Genomic DNA, 23,241 nt, shown 5'->3' on the forward strand with positions numbered 1-23,241 from the left:
ATTGGAGACCGTTTTCCCAGTGGAGTGGTGTATTAACTTGGCATTATTTTCCCTTATAGAATTGCATCTGGAGTTTGCATCTGTGGTATTTTTAACTTGCAAAGCATGATTCCCAAGTAGAATACCTATTTTCTTTCTTTTTTTTTTTTCCTCTTTAGGAAAAAATGTGCCTCAGAGCCTACTGACCTCAGACCTTGCAGAGACCTGCTTTACCAGGCAAGTGCCTCAGTTGGTCAGTTCTTAAGGTGTACTGAACAAAATTATTATTTGCCTACTGGAATGGCCCTCTCTCTTATTTTGGCAAGACTCTTTGGGCTTTTTCCTTTCTCTTTTGCAAAAAGCATGTATGCACATAAATGTAGTCAGCATAGTCCTAAAAGCAAAGGTGGTTTATGGTGAAGAGATAACTGAATGATACAGCTGAGTTTGACTATAATTTTGCTGTACCAGCTGAGCTGATTTGTGACTCCAAAGTTGCTACTAACCCATAATAAAGCTGTATTAACAGGCTGCATGAAATCCTGGTAAGGTCCAAGTCAGTTTTAACAACCTTCTCACAGATTGTATCTTGCCAATTTGTATGTTGCTATATTTTTTTTTTTTAATTTCTCTTAGCAAGTGTGCCCTTTAGGTGATCTCCTCCTGATTTTTAAAGCATATGGAGATACTTAATACTAGAGATTATAGTGTGTGCTTTATTCAAATAAGACTATGCTTACAAAAATGAAAAGCTAATTAATCCTGTTTCCTAAAATACACTTTTTCTGAGTACACTATCCATAATTTCCCGTATTTCTGTTTTATAATGCTATATATGTCTACACCGCTATGTCAGGGTCCAACTTTAGTACACTAAAGTACGTAGATAAAATGTATCAGCTCAGGTTTTAGCTTGATCTAGGCTAGGAAACTCATGCTAGAGTCTTCAATGCTGTTTACACATTTACTGTTCACTATGCATGCTTAATGCCTGCTGTTGTTAATGCTTTCTGAATGCAGTCTAGGCATACCTTTGAGCTCTTCGTGAAGGAGAGTAAAAATAACTGTAGGGTCCAGTTTGCTGGGTCAAATCCTTTCACAAAGTCCCATTCTTGACCACAGACAGTGGCAATAACTTGCTGCTACCCTGAAGTAGGAAGTAATTGGGTAACTTCTTATGAGAGTGGTCTCAATTTATTGCCACACATTTAAGAATTTGTCTTTAGTATGGCAATTTATGTCTGTTTTTCTCTTAAAGAAAAACACTAAGTTTATGCCTTAAATATTTCAATATAAGCAAATATGCATGCAGGGGGTGGGTTGCAGAATAAATATGCACCATTTTAGTATGCTTAAATTCTTAGAAGTTGATTTCTGTTATCTAAAACAGGTCAATCTTATTAGAAACCTCCTTGATACAAAAGGAGCCTTTTCCTTTTACCATGGAAGAAAATTTTCAGGGGTTAAAGACTTTTTGGTCTTAAAAAAAAAGTGACTCACAGTATTTTTCCTAGTTAGAGAGGAATTAGCTTATCCTGGCAAACACACAATCTCTACAAAGTGAAGCAGCGTTTTTAAGGGTGGGTTATTAGCTTCTGCTAATAAAAGACAACAGGCAAAAGGTATTACAGGTTCTGACTTACACCTTGGCCCTTCACCACTGTATTCATCTTATAATTTTTTTAAAGTACTGAGGGTGGTTGCCAGTACTGCATCAAGAAGAAAATACCCAAAATAAAAATGAAGTTAAAAAAAAACCCCAACAGAAACCAAACACCCTGGTTCTCATCCAGTTCACTCCCAGCCCATCCCTGAAAGGACACATTGTTATCCAATGTATCTTTCGGATGTAGAGCAAATTGTACCATGCTCTCAAAGTCAATAAAACGTTGGTCTTGGCTACTAATTTGTATCTCACAGCAGTATTACTTGTGTGTTATCTCATTGTTTAGATCTCAGCTGTGAAGAAGGCCTCTTACTTCTTTTTCACTGTGCTTGTATATTCCTTTGGTAACGGGTCCTGGAAATCTCCGTGGTTTTGAGAATATATTAGCATATGGTACTTTCTTGATAAACCTGGAAAAGTTCAAATCCTTCAGGAATATTCAGGAATATCCTTCAGGGATATTCTGACTTTTAATAGCTGGCAACAAGTGTTTAATATATCATGGCAAACGATGGGTTGTTTTTCATTTCGTTATGAATCATGGCATGGCATATTGTTCTAGCTGTGCTGTAGGTTGAACATTAAAAGTCCTCATACTTTTCAAATCTGAAAAATGAAGAAATAATACATCTACATTAGTATATGTCCTCGTGCCATCACATTTCAATGTGATCTGTATGAGTTTCCAAGAATAAAAGACATTGTAATTGCACTATTGCTTGTTATGGTTCTCCTTTTTTTGTATAAACCTGCATGCATTGTTCATGCTTAACCATAGAGGGAGAAATGTAACTTTTAAGGCCTGCAGATTCTTATTTGAAATCTAAGTAAATTAATGTTGCTTTCTGTCAGTGATCACTCTCAGAAAAACTGAGAATAGGCAACTGAGAATATACAAGATTTTGCATTCAGATGGTTAGTCTGTGACAGTTTTCATAAACAAAACTGTGTGATTTTACAAATGGTAAGTTCCACTCCTCTCTATTTCCAAGCATTTTGTGGACAATTCAGCCTGAGGTTGTTTACATTCTGTAGCCATCAAGAACTCTAATGCAGATGAACCTGATCCCAGTCTAAGTACTGTGCTGCAAAGTCCAGCTGTAACAGCTAGCCCAAGTGGAACGGAGAAGCAACTCCTTGTCTTTTTTCCGTCACTGGGCAGTCGTATTCTTTGACTTCAAGTACGTGCCAGTAGTTTGAAGATGAGATGAAATGAAACTGGAAATTAAGTTTGGGGCTCTTTTGTTGTTGCTTTTAATGTAGGAAAAAGGCCCAACATTTTTGTCAGATTTTTAAACTTTGCAACTGATACCTTTAAAATTCTGAAGTTGGTTGTATAAATTCCAGTTTTGATGAGAGTCTTGTTAGATGTGGTTTAGTTTTCATCCCTCTGATTGGAACATATGGTAGGGTTATGCTTTCATTTAAGAAAGCTATCCTTGTTAGATGGCTAAGAAGAGAAAAAAAACTAAGTATAACCAAAAATCAATTCTCAAAATTTAATCTGTTTTCAATTACTGCTTTTTTTTCCTGAAGTCATTTTATTAATTTGATACTTTTCTCTGAGAGCTAGTGTAGACAGAATGTAGACAGACTTTTATATATTTCTTATATAAAAGAATAAAGGCACAGCATTAAAACAATTCAAACCTTCTTTGTAATTATAGCAAGAAACAAGAAGTAGCATAAATCTACAGAGAAGAAAGAACAGCTTTAAAATTCATGTCTGAAAAGCCTGTAGTGTAGAACTAGAACACTGATCTGAAAAGCATTATATGATGAAAAAGTTGATGAAATACTGTTATTTTTGCATAACCAGACAAGTGTAATGGATCAACACAGAAATGTTGAATTTAATACAAACCACATGAAGTTGCTATTAAATGACATCAAATTTTTACCAGTTATTATTTTAGGAGAGACTAGATGTCTGTGATAATGTCTGGTTCTAGAAATCTTCTCTGACATATGCTTAGTCATTGTCAATGCTGGTTGTCTCTGAAGGCTGAAGGGTCTTCATTACATCATTTAAGAATGAAGTCTCCTATAGCCTGCTTATTAATTGTACCAAATGAAAGAGCACCACACGTTAAACACATGCACTGGGAGGCAAGATTCCTTAGCAGCTATTTTAGGACTGTTAGCTAGTCTATTACACATTCAAACCACTGCAGATGTGTTCATAGGCTGTTGTGGTTGCACCTGAGGAAACATGAACTGCAAGCTTGCAGTTCTAGACATTTTGTTTGAAACTGTTCAAAACAGACTTGAGATCAGAAAATTCCTTCCGCCTTCAGTCAGACGATTTTCAAATAGTGCATTTTAACGGTGTTATCCTTGTAGCCATTGCTTTTTTTACATGCTAACCCAGAGGTAAGAGCAGGAGGAGATTGTTACTGTCTCTACTGAGGCTGGAATGACTATTCTGAGAAAGTATGGATCTTTTGAGGTGAAACCCTTCTGTTTGTAGTTCCTGGTTTACACAATTCATGTCAGCCCTCCTGTGCAATGGTCTGATTCAGAAAAAGTGCTAGAGGTAGTAAGGGGCATATGCTCAGCACTTGTTGGCTGTCCAGAAGCAGCAAGTAAGTTAAAACATGAGCAAGATGAGCGTTCAGCATCGGTAACCTGTCTTCTCTAGAATTTAGTAATAGAAGCAGCTGGAAGAGAGACTGAGATGGAGATCCCACTCCCCCCTCTATACATCTTGGAAGTATTGATATACAAGTGAAGATGAAGGGTTTGAGAGAGTGGCATTTTACATAGCCAGAAAGACTGTGCAGGAATTTCTTTTGGACACTAAGTTTTTGTGAAAATGGTTATTGGGAAAGTCGTATGTGGTAAGTGCAGTAGTCAAGTAGATAGAAGTAACTGGCATTATGTGCAGGAAGGAAGAGGAGGTGAGGATCTGTGTATTTCTTATTCTTCTACTAACCTTGGCACTACAGTTTGGTATTTCAAGAAGAGTGCATGAGCAGAAATGAAGGCAAGCAGACGTAGTGAGAGCTATTAATGGTAGGTAGATAAGGATTAAGACAGTTGTTGGAAGGAACATGCAGACAGGGAGAAAGAGCTCTAGAGTGGATATCTTGAATGCTGTTCAGGGAAACTGGGTTAACTTTGTGTGATACTGACAACTCCTGTGCTGGCTTCAGAGTGCACTGAGCAAGCAGTGAACGAGGAAGCCTTTCAGGTGTGACAAACATGTGCCTTCCAAAGGTGCAGTTAAAGCATCTATATGTCTCTGCTATGGTGTGTATTTCTGGAAAAAAGTGTGTAACACTTAATGGGTTGTAGTTGTTACTAGCATGTTGATCCATTCTAACAGAGATGATGCAGGACAATGGAGGAATCACCACATAAAGTAAATCTGGTTTTTTACTGAGTGGTCAACTTAGAAATGACAGTGTTACACAGTAAAAATTAGTAGATTGATGATGGTACTTAAGGAGAGAAACATAGGAGTTGAAGATACAAGCACCCCGCCTGAGACACAGTTGTGGAATATGAGCGTCCCAGAATGATGTATTGTAAGAGAGAGAAGCATCTTCAGGATTGGATATGCAAAGAAATAAGGTATACAGGTTGGGAATGTTGAGCAGGGGAGGCATCACAGCACACCTACCAGTTGAGATCCAAAGCACCAAGGAACTGCTGCTCAGAAAACTTCCATCTTAGCCTCATGGCTTTAACTATATCAATATAATTGTGTAACTAGCTACACAGAGTAATGCTGTAAACCCTTGTGTAGGCTCTTTGTAAGACCTTTCCACAAAGATCTGATCTTTTATTCATTAGTGTATATGAAACCTGTGTCAGTATTGACCTACTTTAAACATGGCCCTCGATGAGTCACTGGTGTTCCACCTTTGAGAAAAGTTACTCCTTCTTTGCTCGACATTTCAGTAGTTAGACTATGACACAGTTGCTTGTGGAAAGCTGTAATTAGCAAAAATTATTACTATAGTTACAGAAATAAGTCTTGGTTCAGGTTGGGACACTTAACATACTTTAGTTTATTGTTTACTTCATACATGCTTCATTATTTCATTTTGCTTCTCACAGTGAAGCCCAAAAATATAACCACAATTAAAAGAATCTACCCTTCATTCTCCATGAGTTTTCTGTGCTCTTATGGTACTTAATTATTCCACTTAATGCTTTTTTAAAGTAATGTTAGAATATACGAGCTTGCATTGCTGCTACAGAGGGCGACTCCCACAAATGTAAGAAAGCTTGGAAAAAGCCCCACAACTCATACAAGAAAAGGTCCGGAGGGTGAGAGTAGCTATCTTAGGGAAAAGATGACACTTTTACATTAGCAGTAGACTGGCATGTTGAAATTTTGCCAGGGTAGTCATTATAGGTATGTGCTAAAATCCCAATGACTTGTATTCCATTTCAGTTTTGCAACTAATTCAGGGCCAGGCAGTGTCTGGTGATATTTGCTGGACAGCAAGGTTCAAATTAATATGTGGCACATGAGCTGTGAAGTAGAGAGAAACACTGGTGAAACCTTGCAAGTTTAAGGCACACAAACTGAACTAGGAAGTAAAGTAAATAATGCCAGTCTTACCTGACCTCATAAACTGATGCTGGGATTTTATGTCATCTCTGTATGAAAAGTACTTTAATTGTGCGTGGACACAACTTCAATATCACCTTTTCGGTCATTTGCCAGAGTTAGCTTCACTTTCCTGGTTTCATAACATTCACAGCTGTAGTTCATTTCACTTCCTGATTGCAACAGGAGTGATTTAGCAGTGTGTTGGAAACTATTTTATTTTGCTTCTTTCCAGCTATAGGGTAATGCTGTAGGGTAATAAATGTTAACGCTGGCAAGTCATTCCGATTGCTGCATATGTGAAATCAACATAAGTCTAACTAGGGAAGCCTGATAGTACTCTTTTTCTTTCAAGTTTTTCCCATGACTCCAGCTGAAGGGTGGTAATGCCTAGAACAGACAGATAAAATATAAACTGCATTGGGTGATACCTGTGTATCCAAGTGGACATTTAACACTCTAACAGCAGTTAAATCTCAAATGTCCTTGTTTCTTTCTTCACATAAGTGGTGTAAATTAGGTTTCTAAAAATTACCTTGTCTTAGCCTAGCAGCAATGATGTGTTATGTAACAGCTAAAATTCTTGATAATGCAGAGTCATTATACTTTTTAAAATGAGTTGTCCTTAGACTATGTCTAATTCAGCGATGCCCTCTTCCTAGGCAAGTTATCTGGTAAAGATTCCCAGGTAAAGTATCTGACTGATGTTTTAAAAAAATATATCTTTCGATCACAACACAGTCATTTAAGACTTGCTTGTTGTGGCACAAGACAAGTGTTTTGCAGTTCTCTGCAGCAGCAAGCTCAGTGTTTGGCAAAAATGCGTCTATTCTCTCTTCTTTTACTGTTTTCCCCCCACCAATGACTAAACTGTTGCTTCAGGAGTTTATTTAGTGTGTGTGAATAGATGTGTATACATATTATTTGTAACTATGTTTAAAATGTATGGGGGCACGTGTATGTTTTAGTACATATATATGTATGTATATGTATATATTTCTTTTTACATTTTAGAGCTGTGATGGCCAGTCACCAAGCAGAAGTTCAGAGTTTGAAGCTAGATAATGATTCAGTTATAGAAGGAATAAGTGACCAGGTACTGGTGGCAGTTGTGCTCAGTTTCAGTTTCATTGCTGCTCTGGTATATACGCTTTTAAGGTGAGAATACATTGACAGGAATTAATCTACATACCTGAATTTGTAAAATTCTAACTTTATCAACAAATTTTTGCATTGGTGTACAAAACTGTGATTCTGTGACATTAAGGAAATGATTGTTTGATCACTTACTCTGTTTAACTAATTGCTTGGCAGAGTTTCATAATTTATTTCACATTTAGAATGAAATGATGCATTTCTCAAAAGTAAAATTTAACTCTTCGTTATCTTCATATGAGCAAACTGAATAGTGTTCATCATCCCTTGAGACTGAAAATAGCTGAATTCACAGCCTATGTGGCTGGTGTGTCATAGTTGGTTACAAAGTACAGAATGCTCAATAATGACTCCACAATTAAGACTGGATATAAACCTCCAACGTATGTTCTAGTTGCTGTCTCCTTCCCCCCCAAGAAAAACCCAAAAACCTCAAACTTAATAAATTGACGGATTTATTTATAAATCAATATGCTGGAAAACAATGGACTTTAATTTGCTTTCCATAAAGCAAATGTTAAGTTCAGAATCCAGTAACTTTAACGGTCAAGTAATCAAAGCTTATTTTTCATTTTAGAGTTTTTCCTTGCAATCTAACAAATATCTTAGCCTATGTGTCTTTGGAAAATAAGTCTGAGCTTCAGACTGGCTTTTTTTGTGGTTTTATTTTTAACGCAAGTCTGTAGACTTCTGAACACGGAAGAGTTTTAACAACTAGGATACCTCAATTTTAGTGACAGTAGCATTGGCGTTATGGAATTTACTGGGGAGGATCTGTCCCTATAAGAAGTATTAGTGGGCAGGAGGTATTTAAGAGAAAGCTACAAAAGAAACCAGAAGTGGGAGAGTGTGGTTGGACTGCAAGGCAGTGCTGCTCTTCAGGACCGGGAGATAGCAAAGGCATCTAAGAGAAGTGTATGCACTTCACCTTGCTTTTCTTTCCAAGGCTGTTTCAGTTATTCAGATGCCTTCAAGAGTACCTCTTTTCCCTTTTCTCTCTTATGCTTTCTCTACCCCTTATATTGACATTTTTTAGCATTTGTAACTTGAATTTTAAGTGTTTGGTTTAAAAGTAAACATTTTATTTTTGAACTTTATAAAAGAAAGGCAGGAACATGAAAAAAAGTGAGTGGAACAGGGGTCAGCAGTGGGCAAGAGTAGTGGGAGTTCACTCAGGATTGGAGAGTTCAGGGAGATGATACATTGATGATGCAGGGAGGGAGAAAAGGGCTAGTTACTGATTACCTTCACAGTGTAATGAGCTAAATAAAAGTTTGTCTGTGGATCCTGTTACATGCTCTGATGGTTTATTTTCTGGAGTGGCAAACCAACTCAGACACAAAGCTTCCCTACTTTGGAAGTCTTGAAGTCTGTTTACTTCCACATTTTGTGACTGACTGCTGGAAGTCCTATCAGCATCCTCTTAGCTCTTGTGGCTAGAGTGCCTTCTGGTACCTTCTGAAATTATCTGTATTAAGCAGCATTTTTCCTCTACCTCTTTTGTATTGTCTCCATCAACATCTGTACAGTACAGTAGAAAATCTGTACAGTATAAAAAGTATAGTAATTCCTATTTATTTAGCACTGAAGGGGGAGGGGGAAGAAAAGGAGTATTCTTTTTCTTCTCTAGTTATCTTAGGCAATACAGTGATCTGTGTGTTCCTTATATTGTGTCCATTACCCCAGTCTCTTTGCCACACATACTTCTGTACGCAAAATCTGAAACACTTACATTGGGTGGAAACAGGTCCTGGGTAACAATACATGAAAGAAAGCTTAGGGTAATGAATAAGGTTGCATGAACTGAATAAAAAGGGAAAGTAGGCAGCAAGGAGTGTATGTTGCAGTAGATTTTAGGGGGCAAAAGGGACATCGAAAGAACAGTTAATGGATGTGGTTGCTGTACTTGTTTCCAGCAGGGAGAATTCAGTGAAGCATCACATCAGGGCATGAGCTGAAGGTCTCTGGGCTTTTGACAGAGACACTTACTAGCAATAATTAAAATATATATAAAATTGCAGATGTTTAATTCGGTCACTATAAGATACTTTTGCAAAGGCTGTATGTCTTCAAATTATACATTTCAATAAAATGCAGCCAGATTTTTGCCATCATCTTTTAAACTTGTGACTAGGTTGTCGCATTACAAATGAGACCATGAAAATTTAGTTTATCCAACAAATTAAAGGGAGCCTCCAGTGTTTTGTATCAGAGATTCCCTACTTGTCCCAGATGACTTACCTAACCCATGTTTATGAATCTGCAGGTTTATATCTTTTTCTCTCATTTTTTCTATCTTGTCATATGGTTTGTTTATATGATCAAGTCAGTATTTTCAGCAGAACTGAGATCTCAATCCTTGGAAATTAACAATGGCCATCACTGCAGACTGATACACCAGTCCCCATAAGTACTGTCCCTCACTTTCCCTGTGTAAGGCTGCATGCTGAATGAGTAGGTAGCCTTCCTCCTTCTGGTAACGATAGTTTGGTGGAGCCCTTTGTGATACATAGTACAATCTTTCCATGTCGTGGGACTTTTTTCCTCAAGTTACGGAGTGCTAACACTCAGAAATGGGGAAATTAAAAGACTCCACATCTAACTTTGTTTCTTTCTGGCTTGTGTTTGATAATGCCTTTAACTACATAGCACCACACTCTTCATTTATTTCATTTTCTCACACTAATTGCATGACAGAAGTTATAAATTGGATATGTCTTGAGCTCTGCCTGTGCCCTCTGGGACGTTGCACAGTGTTCTGCTACCTCAGCATCTTATGCATAAGTGACAGATGCTGTACATAGATCTGCAGCTCTGTATTGAATATGTATTCAACATAGTATGTGATACCAGAGTAAAGTGATGTAAATGAAGTATTTGTACAAGGGTGATATGTGAGTATTGCTTAGGTAACTTTACTGAGTCTACTTTTTTAATTTGAGCAACTTCTTTGCTTAGTATAGCTTTTCACTGGATAACAATTTAGCAGCAAATTTGCAATTAATTGCTCTTAAAGGAATTTGAATAAACTGGCTTATAATTCACACCTTCCACTTGTGTATGATTTGAATTGAATTTCAATATTTATCAAAGTTCTGGCAAACTGAAGGTGCAAAATATGCTCATTTGTAGCGTCTAAACAGGAAAATACTTTTATACATCTAACATGTATGACACACAACATACACAAAATCTCGCTCATGGAGACCCAGGGTGGGCAAGAAGGGTTTTATTATATGGTTCCCATTATATAACTTGCATATATGTCACCCAAATTAGTGTTAAATAAATTTACTTTTTACAGATAACCGTGTAATTATTAGTATGAAAAAAAAGGGGTTTGTCTGTTCCTCTTTGAAGAAAAAATGAAAGAGGCAAAATGTCAAAGGTATCAGTAATGCAGTATTATGACTGCCCACATCAAATGAAGAAATATAATGCAGAAGCTCCTAGAGCCATTGAGGAAATTATGTAAATAGAACGGCTACCAGAAAATGTCCTAAAAACTCAGCCAGTCCAGCCATCAGCTCTGACAGAGGGTCAGCTTGCCTAGATCATCCCTGGAAGCAGCGCAACCTGTTTTTTGATTTAACTTTTAGTCAAAGATAGGTCACAATACCCTGAGGTAACCTTTTCTGTTTTTGTACACTTAAGCAGTTAGAAATGTTTTTCCACCAACCTTAGATAACTGTGGGAAATAACCACTCATATTTATAGAATGAAAGGCTTATCCTGTCCCCTTTTCTCTCTCCTTGAGCAGTCTTCTATATGAACTGACATTTCTTCACTCTTTCTCTAACGTTTAAAAAATGTGGGCAGTAGTTCTCTTCTGAACTTCCTCCAACTTCTCTACGTGTTTTTATGCATTTAGCCCAAAATGGAAAACAGAATCCAGCTGAGACCTCAACAGTGCTGAGCAGACTATATCATCAGTGAAATCCATATGAATAAATAAAGCATAAAAATGCAGTTTTGAATATGATGCTGTTGACTCATATTTATTGTAACTCAAAACCTCTTAATGTTGTCAGCATAATTTTTTATTCCAATTCTGTTCCCATTATGCTTTTGAATTTCAAACTTGTAGTATATCCAGCCTCCTTTCTTCACTGAGTTCCTTCCCTATGATTCCTCTTGGCATCTCTAACCTATAGTTTTCTTGCCCATAGAGTCTTTCTTTTTAAAGAGTGATTTAAAAAGAGTGATTTCTTTTTATATCCAGTCTGCTGATAGTTACATAAATTCAGCATTCTAAATCTAAGAGTTTGCCTACTCCTTCTTATGTAAATGTTATGTCATAATCTTTTATGTAGCAGATAAAATTGAAATAATTAGGATTTTGTAACTCCATAACTTTTGGTACTGAGTAAAAAAAAACCAGAAATTTATGAGTAGACAAGCAATACAAAAACTAGCGATGGAGATGAAAATAAAAATATTTCTGCGTGATTATTATAAAAGCTTTCAAGCAACTTGTTTTTTTGCAGGTTAATGACTTAATTTTGTTTCAGATTAAAATGTAGTTTTAACATGATTTAGTAATTAATTATGGGGTCTGTCTGAAAAATCTTGCTGCTGTACAGCTTTAAATGTCCAGAGTAACTTTAGGCTCTGGAATAAATGTCCTGTTTCCTTAATTATTAGTGTACTTCCTTTAAAATCCTTTAAAACAGGAAGGAATGATTTTTTGCCCTTTGTTCAAGTTTGGGGGTTTTTTTCAATCAGGTATTTTTCAGTGTTGGCTCACGGTGTTCAGTTTTTCTTACTGCTTGTATTTCCTTTCACAGAAATGAACATCAGAACATACACCCAGAAAACCAAGAGCTAGTGAGAGCTCTTCGTCAGCAGCTTCAAACTGAGCAGGTGCTGTGCTAAATGTTGACATCATTTAACTATCTGGTTTGGGGTAGTGTGGACTTCTCTGAGGTTCTGGAAGAAGCTGGTCTTGAAAGTTATGGAAGCTTACTTACTGTACAGAAGCATCCTTGAAATTTATCAAGTTTTGGGATAACATAGGGCTTTTTTTTAATGGATAAGTGAAGTAATTAAATACTTGGCTGGTTCTTCTTTCAAACAAGTTTTTGCCACGAGGTGGAGTATGTTAGGTTATGTTGTGTGCTTCCTGCAGTGTTCCTAGGAACTTAGTGGTAAAGGAAAGGAAATCTGGCATACAGCTTGCTGCCACAGGACAGGATTTAGATGTTTTGACTGGTAAACTGTGTGTAGCAGACCGACGGTACAGCAACAAGACCAAGGCAACAAAGACTGACAGAGAGAAACATTTTACCAAAGCCATTAGTGACAGGACAAAGGGCAATGGTTTTACATTGTAAGAGGTTAGGTTTAGATGGGACATAAAGGAGAAATTTTTTACGATGAGGGTGGTGAGACACTGGAACAGATTGCCCAGAGAAGCTGTGGATGCCCCATCCCTGTAAGTGTTCAAGGCCAGGTTGAGCGGGGCTTTGAGCAACCTGATCTAGCAACAGATGTCCCTGTCTTGTGGCAGCGGAGTTGGACTACGTGATCTTTGAAGGTCCTTCCAACAGAAACTATTCTATGATTCTATGATTGCATTCAGTTCTGACATGGAAAGGAAAGGATGGGAGAGTCTGGGCCAGGTTACTGGAAATTGCCAAGTCCCAGCAATGAAAAAGTGAGTGAAAAGCCATACGTTTGGAGAGTATTGAGGAGAGTCTGTCATCATAATACTTCTTGAAATAATGAAAGATTTTTAACTACAGTGCACGTTTATGTGGAAGAGAAATACAGCGAAATGAGGAGAAAAAACATTTCATCACAGTGAGGTACACAAGCTGATGTCTATGCTTGGCTTGGGCACACTGAATACTGCAACTGCTAAACAATGCAGTTCAGTTACCTGGCTCTGGAAAGAGCTACTTAGGATAAGGAAGTAACAGTCTGAGTTGTTATTCATGCTTTAGCATATCTAACCTAACTTAACATGAAGGACCAAGGAGGTTCTTTCTTTGTGGTCTTTAACTGGATTGAAGCTCATGCTTCTATAACAGATGAAGGAAAAATAATGGGCTTGTCACAATCAGAACTTGCTTAGTGAATCAGTTTTTGTATTTAAGTATGCTTGGTTTTTTAATTTAAATATATTTCTCTTTCATTTGACATAGCAAAACTATGACTGTTTGACTGTTTGACTTCTAGTAAATGAACACTGGATTTATTTTTTTTCTAAACTCAGTAGACATATAAAAATAGTATCTTTGCATTTCTCTTCTGTTCCAGCAGGATGCTTCTGTTGGTGATAGACATCGTTTCTATACAGATATGTCCTGTCCAGTCTGTTTGCAACAGGCTACATTTCCTATAGAAACAAACTGTGGACATCTCTTTTGTGGTAAGCAAGAAGAATGCCCAGCCCCAAAGACAAAACCAGAACAGAAATACAAAGACACAGAAAATTTTGGCATTAGTACAGCCACTGCAATGCAAAGCTTTGTTTGATTTTTAACTGTTTATCTTCTAGTCTGCGTTAGAAAAAAAATTTATATAAATTGTTGGGAAAATGCATTTGTGAACAAACAGTCACATTGAGAGTGTGCTGCATTTTTTCTATGCTATCAGGATTGAAACTGCGGTTAATTTTAAAATGTCAAGGACAGAGAGTATAATTTATTTCTACTTGGTAAAGAACTAAAGAGGCTGAAAAACACTTGGAAATGTACCATTTTTAAAAAATGGTTTAGAAATAGTAACAAAATTCTGTTTGGTATTATCTTTATCTCAGAGTGTTGGTTTTTTTTCTCTTGGAAGTCCTGAAGAATTAAGACTCATTTCACAATGCTTAAAAGTGTTTGCCTTTCTTTTTTGAGGCCCAGCTATTCAAATTTACATATAAATGCCCTATGTAGCATTTTGCTTCCTCTCTGTCAGGTTCCCAGTAGGGTTCTTTCATTGTATTCATCTAGTTTTATGGAGTATATAGTGCATACCATACCTAGTCATTTAAAAGAAAAAATTTACAAATTTGTAAAGTTAAAGGACTCAAATTTTTATATATTCATTCACTCGTTGAAGCTCTGATAATAAAGCCTGGTTTTTAGGATAAGTTTTACATCTCCTGACATTTTTGTGACTTCTGAATTTTAAACTGGTAAAATTTTTAATTATTTGCTTTTTCAGTTAATGATTAAGAAGTTTTCTGTCTTTTCAGGAAAAAATACCTTAAAATTAATGATGCAGTTGAACCTATTCAGGATTTTTCTCATTAATAGAATTGAATTTTAACACATTGGTTCTTGATATCTTCAGTGAATGCTATACAGAAAATTATACCAGAAAAGATAGATTTAACCTAACTGCTTATATACTTCTGTTGTTTTCCTTGGCGTGTAACATTATTTCATGCAGTGCGTGTTCCAACTCAGAAGTTTAAATCCCTGCAACTTACCTTCATCAGGTTCCTGCATTATTGCCTACTGGAGGTATGGCTCATGGCTTGGTGCCATCCGTTGTCCAATCTGCAGACAAACGGTAATATTTTAAGTAATAATGGACCTGATAGTTTGGCTATCTAGTATAGCTTACCAAAAAAGCATGTACATGTGAACTGTGATAGGCTGACAGAGGAAGTCTGAGAAGCTGAAAGGATATGTAGGACGTAGACAGTGGACATTAAGTTTTCTTGAACTTTTTGCTTTGCCAAATGGCTTGAAAAATACAGATTATCCCTGCAATTCAAATTTAAGTGAGCAGCACTGGTAACTCAGCCATTTTTCTGCAAAGGAGTATATGAAAACAGAAAACTGTAAGATCTTAACTATGATTCTTCCATGCTTTCTCTTTGGGATGTTACATAACTTCTTTACTAGAACTTGCATCTGAAAGGCCTGGCTGTTGTGGAAGACTGCCAGTAGGCAGTGTACTAGTGGTTCCTGAGAAGTACCCTCTCCCTTCCTTCTCTCCCTGCCAAAAAAACCCATCCGTGTCAATTTCTTATTTTGTCCCTATTTTTAGTTTGTATGTGTTATTAATTTAAGCTTTATAGAGCAATCATTGACTTACTTCCTACGCAACTTACTTACATTGTCAGTTTGAAATATGTCCCTGCAACTCATTAACACTTTGGAGCTCTGAGTCTTATAGTGTATGTTTTAACAAAGGTACATCTTTATTTTAACAGTGCACAAACTACAGAGCTAGTAACTTCTGATGAAATATATAACATGCTTCACGCCCTTGCCCATACATTATATCCTGCTTTGATTATGTGTATCAGGAGGACAAATGACTCTAAGAAGACAGGAAAGAAGAAGAAATAGATATGATTAGAGGAAGAATGAATAGGTTTAGAGAGTAGCCAGTGAGGGGAGAGACACAAAAAATAAAGGTGAGGAAGGTGAAAAAGGGAAAAATAAGTGATGATTTTTTTTTTTAGTGTCTTTCCTTACATAGATATTCTACTTTCCTCTGAGCAACATGTAAATTGAGTGGTACTGCTTGCATGGTTATGCATTCATTCTCACTCTGTGAAGTAAGAAAAGTGAGGTTTGATGTATAAATGAGGAATGGAAGTATGCACACATGAACAATGTGAGTCATACAGAAGGTTTGTGGCAGAGCTAGGAGTTGAATGTAAATCTGCTCACGCTGTCATTTGCTAAGTGTAATTGCTGCACAGATAGAAGATGTGTACTTAGCGGCCAGGTACAGAGGGAGCTGTTGAATATTGTAATAATTCAAAGTGCTATGTTTCCTATAATAATCTGAACATCACTTCCAAATACAAGTCTTAAGTTTTCAGAAACTCCTATACAGAAAGGTAACATAAGATACATGTGAATATGACGTTACCTATTTTTCTATGTTTGCATGAAAGTTAACTCATGAACGTAGCAAAATTCTCTGTGCTTACAAAAAAGCTGAAGGCTAATTTTTTTTCCGTTAACTTATTATTCTGTATTACCCTCCTTGGTCTTGGTATGAACATCCATATGGAAATGTATGAGTTTTGCTGCTTCTTTGCTGAAACGCAAGGCCATTCTAAAGATGGAAGAAGAATGGCCTCATTGGTTGCTTTATTTGATTTTCAGTTTAAGAAGCAAAACTAGATTAATTTGTTAAATTAACTTTATTCTCCAAATCATCTGTCCCACTTCTGAAACATGAACCATTTAGGTGTTTAGAAAAATTTACTGTAAGCCTCTTTTAGAAGGAGGGTTCTTATGCATGTTCTTAACAATCTTTTTTAAAAATTAATATTCTGTAAAGAGCTGTAAGCAATGAATTTGTTAAAACTTAGAGCAGTATCCATGATAGTAGTTTTCATTTTATTTTCCTACAAACAAAGTTTGTTCTAAGTAGTTAACTGAAGATTACTTGTTGTCATTTATAGTTCACAATGCCTGCATTTAAAAGACAGTTGCACATGTAACAAAATCTCCCTGCTGTGCCTAGGTAACATTGTTTTTACCACTCTTCGGTGAAGATCAGCAGGATGCAACCCAAGTATTTCAAGATGTTAATGATTACAATCGGAGATTCTCAGGACAGCCCAGATCTGTGAGTTTTGGGTACATTTGAGTGGAAGTCAGTGATTTTAGGGAGATTAACAGCATTTTTTGTGATTTTTTTTTTTTCTTTTTGTTTCCCTTTCCTTTCCTCTGGGATATGAATTTTCTCTTCATGATGCTTAGGGACTATGCAAGTTTTGCTTAGGAAATTCATGTTTTATATAGTTAGGGCAAACCCACGACCTTGAAGATATTTATTTGTAATTTGTGGAGATATGTGCAAACTTGCATTTTTGTTGTGACTGTGAACTGCTGATAAGCCTATTCATGTGTTAAGCTCTTTTTTAAATATGACTCCTTAATTAGAAAGGATTCATAATTAGTAAAAATACTTGATGAAATACATGACATGCAAGGAAGAATATTCACATGATTGATCTCTTTACACTGATTAGAAGAATCTGAAGTTCTACTCTGTGCCTTGCTTCCTCAGATTCACGCCATATGCTGTCTTGATTTTTTTGTTTTCCACCTAGATTATATTACAGTCTTTATTCTGCTCTCTGAGTGAAGAAAACAGGATTCTTTTGATAAACAGCTAAGAGAGATAGTTGAAGTTCTACTAACTTTAGAAAGTCAGCCTTGTGAGCTTGTCTTCTATGTGCATGTTCTGGTTTGCAAGGTGAAATGCACACACATGCATACTAGTAACTTCCCTGCTTGTCTTCATCTGTTCATTGGGTTTGGATATAGTAACACAACATTAGCAAGAAAAATTTACATTCCAAAGAGACAAGAGAGGTGTGAGACAAGAATTTTTTTTTTTTTTAATGTTCTAAACGACAAAACAGTTATGCTTTTCATCCACAATAGATTGAAACTACCTTTCAGGGTGCATTGGGCATCTCTGTGGGCTCTATGTCTACTCCCCGATAACCTGTCTGAGGTCACGCCGGAAGTCCACATTGAAGACCTAACTGGACTAGATAAATTGTCTTTGCTTTATAACACGGTGTATTGTCTTAACCACATACAAAATTCATTTCTAGAGAAATGTTCCAACCTTGGCAATAACTCATTTTAATGTCATGGCTCTGCGTAGAAACTGTGTACAGTAGAAAAGGAACCAGTATAAAAAAAAATTTTCAACGTTCACCCCGCCCTATGCCTCACAACAAAAACCTGAGTATTTTCTACTGAGCAGTCGCTCATTAAGGTGACAGAGTCATAGCAGAAAAATGGAAAGGAGACGGGTGGTTCTTTAGTTTACTTTGAAGCTTGATCTATCCTTTGAAAACTGATGTGAATCAATATGCCAGGGGAGAGTGTGTTGTTTTTCTGAAGAACTGCAACCTATTCTACTTTACCTATTGTTTTTTTCTTGCAATCCCTAGTTGTCTTCAATTTTGGTCAATATTTCACTCCAGTTAACCTGTTTGCTGTTTCTCTCTTTCCCAGTTATTTGTTTTACTCTAGTAATCACTACTTTTCCTTCTTAATAGATACCAATGTATTTTGTAGTGAGTTAAATCTATGTTTTACAGTGTAGAATAACACAGTCTGACTGTTTCTTGAAAACATATATTCTAAACCTGACTTTTTAGCCAGACAAACTAAATCCAGGAAGTCTTGTCTTACTGCTTTTTGTTTTAATTCTTATAAACTAACAGATTCCAAAGCTCTAATGTAGTTATAGAAATTTCAGACTAAAAAAGACCCATTTAGCATGGGCCTTCTGCTAAAGCAAAATACTAACTTTTGGTTTCTTTTTCCATAGATTATGGAAAGAATTATGGATCTTCCCACTTTATTGCGGCATGCTTTCCGGGAGATGTTTTCTGTTGGGGGCCTCTTCTGGATGTTTCGGATCAGAATATTCCTCTGCTTGCTTGGAGCCTTGCTCTACCTGGCTTCACCTCTGGATTTTCTTCCTGAAGCCCTCTTTGGAATTCTGGGGTTCTTGGATGATTTCTTTGTCATTTTTCTTCTGCTGATATATATCTCTATCATGTACCGAGAAGTGGTAACACAGCGGCTGAATAGATGAAATGGATGAAAATGACCCAAATGCGGAGGCGGTTGTGGAATGTTTTAAAAAGAGAACTATAACATAAGTATGATACAGCAAGTCGCCTGTGTACAGTTTCAGTAGTTACAATTTCACAGCTGGTCATCTTATACAAATATGAAGGATTGGTATGTGGTGATGCTTAACTGGAATCTTTAATTTGTGTATTACATCCACTTCATAAGGATGAGGTTAGTTTTGTAATGTAATAAACTACCTTCATCTACTTTCACCTGATGAAAAACTGTATGTAATCAAAGTGGAAAACACCTCTTTTGGTGTGCAGTTTGTGAAAAAGGAGTTCTAGTAAAGGACTTCTAACAAAAAGTCTTTTTGGGTAATCTAGACATATATAAGGAAATTCAGAAATTCTTCACATTACAGTTATCACGGCTAAATTGGTTAATGTCTCCCTGTTGTGGGCTAAAGTTTTTCAAAATAAAAGTTCTGTGTCTCTGTGGAAGAAGAAACCCAAGGACCACATTACAATTAACACCTTGCAGTTTGCTGTTGCCCACATGCTTCACAAAAACAAGGAGAACACCTCAGTATTGCTGGAACTGCACTATGTACAGGTGCATAAAATTAATACAATTTTATTTTTATATTAGGGAATATACACACAGTATCTGATCTAGATAGAGAAACCAGTATTATGCACGCCAGACTGGTTAGTGCTCTATTTTTGAATGGGAGCATGGTTTTTCTCTTTAGGCTTGTTTATTTGGTAGGTATTTGTCTTGGAAGCAGGGCTTTTATGCTGCTTTGGGTCGATGCTATGTATCTGAAGTGAGAGTTTGCATTCCTTTAGGTGCATTAAAACATTTGGCCAATGGAGAGAACCCTCAAATTTTAGATAGTAGTTGAAGAAAAGAAGTTAGAACTGGATGTTTACACTGCAGAACTTTACCTGAATGTACATTCTGCAATACAAGTATTAAACAACTTAGATATTGGGGCGTTTCATTTTCAGTTGGGATTTTCTTGTTTGATCGATTGATTTGGATGTGAGTAGAGGGGGTTCTGAATTACCTTCAAAAAGATCTGTGATAAGGGACTACAAAAAAATCCTGGAAATGTTTTTAAAAATACCAGGGTATTTATCCTTAAAGTTGATATTTTTTTCATGTTGCATTTGAATATAGACTATTATTGCTACAGAAGTAATTTGAAAATATTTTCATTTTAAGAAATGAATGCCACTAGAAAGGTCAAGGATATTCTAGACCTATTTACTTTTTAGCTGGGGGAATGATAATTGCCACTTTATTTTAACTTCCTGAGTACTTGAAAGACACTGATTAGACAGGTGATTCTTTGCGTGTTTACATTTATGGGATGAGACTTACAATGAAAGGGACCTTTTCACAACTTCTGTGTTTTGCCCATGCAGGCGTCTTTTCACAGCTTCTAGCACCTAGGCATGTGCAGGTAGATGACAGGGCTGGCACCTAATGTGTCTGTGGTTGGAAATTGTCCTTCAGTGCTTTAAATGACATTCATTTAAAAGTAAATTTTCTGATTCTTCATTTGAAAACTTGCTTTTGAAAATCCAAAGACGTTTTACAAATTAACTGGAAAGCTGAGTTTTTCCTTATTCCTGTTTGTTAGAGATGGGCAAGAGGAGAAACAGGAAGTGAAGCAAGGGTGGGAGGAGGAGAGCAAGACAGAGAATGACATTTTTGAAGCAAATGCTATTGGTTTTGGCAAACTAAGAGTTCTTGAGCATCTTAGTCGAGCTTTTCCCTTTGTATTAGCATCGCTAAGGTATGGTGATGGTTTAGTGGCTACCTCAGTAAAAAGTCATTAAGGTATTATTGAGTAAGTGTGGGATATTCATAAACTGTTAGGTACATTTACAAAGCAAGACAGTAGTTTAGGATGTTAGGTAAGACAGGATTTTGCAATTTTGCTGTAAGCATCGTTTTGGTTTTGGTTTTTTTTCCCCAAGGGATCCAGCTGAGAGCAAACTCAAAAAAAGTGTTTTTAATTGAGTAAATTTAAAACCTCCTGTTCTCCTGGAGTTTAACTTGTGTGTCTGTTTAGAAAAGAGTGTGAACTGCTGTTGTAGAACAACTGGAGTCTGTTCATAGATCTGTTGATTTAGTACCTCCTCCATATGCTTATCCTATGACTGTATTTATATTTCTCCCCATGACTCTCTCAATCCAGAGTGGATATAGATGTACATGAAGCTGCTTACTGATTTGTTTTCACTGAGCTCCCCAATTCCACATGCTACTGTGAAGTTGATGCAGAAATACCTATCTAAGGGGTCTGGTCCTGAAGAGCAGACCTTCTTGTGTACCTGAAATCATGTACAAGCCACATCTGAGTAGCTATATAAAATTTACCCATGTTCTTCTTCTTCCTTCACTGCATTTCTGCTAGCCAGAAGGGTTTCACTCAGAGGCTTCTGCTTACTTTTGAATATTGAGTAACATTGTAAGCTTAAATTCAACACGTTAAATGCTTGGCAGAATTAGGACCATCCTTCCTCTTCAGCAATATGTGTGCTTGCTTGTGGAGACTTTTTTTCAGTCCTGCAAGCCACTGATGAGCAGTATTATGATTTGCTCATGCCTTTTTGTGAACAGCTGTAATGTGAAGATGCATCTGTCCTGCAGCGTCTGGCTGCTGCTCCTTTACACAGATCTGAACTGGCCCTAAGTTAGCTATCTTGGGTACTTAGCTTGAGCTTAACTTTAGCTCTAGAGCTCCCAAGGAGCTGGAGATGAATACATGAGCATGTAGTGTTCCTGAACTGTGTGCTGCCAAGTTGTTCTGGCAACAGTGATAAAGGTAAGTGCTAGAGCTGAGCACTGGCTTCAGAATGTGAAGGAAATGTGTGATGCTGGCTGGAGAGCAACTGCAAACGTCACTGCGGTTTTGTCTCCTGGAATGGGGCAGCCGAAAACTTTAGCAGCAAAGAAGAGATACAGGGAAAAAATACAGTTCTTAAAAGATTCTTACTGCTTCACCAAAAGCTGTGTGAAATATTTGCCTGTTCCAGCAATATTAACAAAGGGGAAAACTAAAGTTATACTTAATAGCTCTTACAGAATAACTTGTAGCATCTTGAGGCCTAATGATCATCCTTATGACAAGTGCTGTATAGAGCAATCTGTTTCTGTGTTGTTGTGTCCCACACCGCTGATGTCTATGAGGATGAGGCAAAAGGGTGTGATTTGGGGATACAGTTTTGCCATAGGTTTCATAGAACTGTAGCAGTGACCTGTGTGTTACACTAGATTTTTAAGACAAAAGGATTTAAACCTACTTGTTGTTACTTTTAATGATAATAAATTGCTATTAAAGTAAGAGATTCTCTTGATTTATTTTATTGACTTTCTGGATGGGAAATTGTTTTATTCCTCCCTTTCCCCCTTCCCTGGGCTAAAGTTGGCGGTAGACCTTCTGCAATCTTGATCAATTCTTATCTTAGTGTCTGTGCACAGGATGTTCAGAGATAACTCTGTGGTTTTCATCCTTATTATTGCTATTACAAGGATTACAAAATTTCCAAGATCTCAGTCACAAAAGTATATTGTGCATTAGATGTCTTCTCCCTGAGCAGTCTGACGAGTACCTTCAGATCTATGGGCGCTAAGCTTTCAGGATGATAAACCAGTACAGATGATTAATTAGCACCTTCACATATCAATCCTCCAAGCAAACAAAAGCATAAATGAGGTGGATGAGAACCCAGTTAGTGAAGTAAATTGAAAGAAACAGCAAATAGTTTCTGTAGGTTTACAGGAAACATGAAGGTTGGGGTGGGGCAGAGAAGAACTGGATGTGACTGGCGTTTCCTGATCCACGCCATGAAAGGCCCCTGGGCATTGGGAAGACATGATCCATTCTGCTAAGAAATGTCCAACAAGTCTTAGCTGGGAAGTCCAGGGCCGAGTTGGGCCAAGTCTTCTGGACTCGGAGGTGAACTTTGTAGCCTGCTTTGATACATGGTTCCAGTGTTTATGGGAAAAACATGTAATTATGTATTTGGTAAGAAGCTATTAAATCAGGTTGAAAGTTTGATGGGTACACGCTTGTCCTTCCATCTCTCTGCTTGCTTTGGGAAGCTCAGCTAAACACTGGAGAGTTCCTCAACCAAGGCTGCCAGAGTAGACGCTATTTTAGAAGATCTATTGTACAGCTGCAGTTGTAGGTAGGTTTTCTGCTTCCAACTGCCCATTAGTCCCCAATACTGGAAGCCACGTGGACATTTGTTCCAAGGAGACAGAGCAGTAAGTCTCATTATCCCTGTTTCTTTGAGATGTAGCATCGTGGTGGGTTGCCTTCTTCCGTATTGTGGGCACTG

At 37.1% G+C, this 23,241-nt stretch overlaps 1 protein-coding gene across 2 annotated transcripts; it reads left to right on the top strand.

Annotated features, from left to right (window-relative positions):
• Positions 1-166: 166 nt before the first annotated feature.
• On the top strand, positions 167-18,899 carry RNF170 (ring finger protein 170; the record flags this gene model as incomplete). Of its 2 annotated transcripts, XM_082013706.1 has the most annotated exons (7): positions 167-216; positions 7,224-7,367; positions 12,152-12,227; positions 13,626-13,737; positions 14,800-14,873; positions 16,797-16,901; positions 18,630-18,899. In XM_082013706.1, 6 exons carry the CDS (start codon positions 7,231-7,233, stop codon positions 18,897-18,899), a joined length of 774 nt encoding a protein of 257 aa, XP_081869832.1. The 2 variants fall into 2 exon arrangements, with proteins under 2 accessions (XP_081869832.1, XP_081869831.1); XM_082013705.1 differs by lacking the exon at positions 167-216 and having other exon boundaries at positions 7,231-7,367; positions 13,629-13,737.
• Between the last annotated feature and the right edge of the window lie 4,342 nt (positions 18,900-23,241).

Source organism: Phaethon aethereus (genome assembly GCF_964289735.1).
Source record: "Phaethon aethereus genome assembly, chromosome: Z".
NCBI lineage: Eukaryota > Metazoa > Chordata > Aves > Phaethontiformes > Phaethontidae > Phaethon > Phaethon aethereus.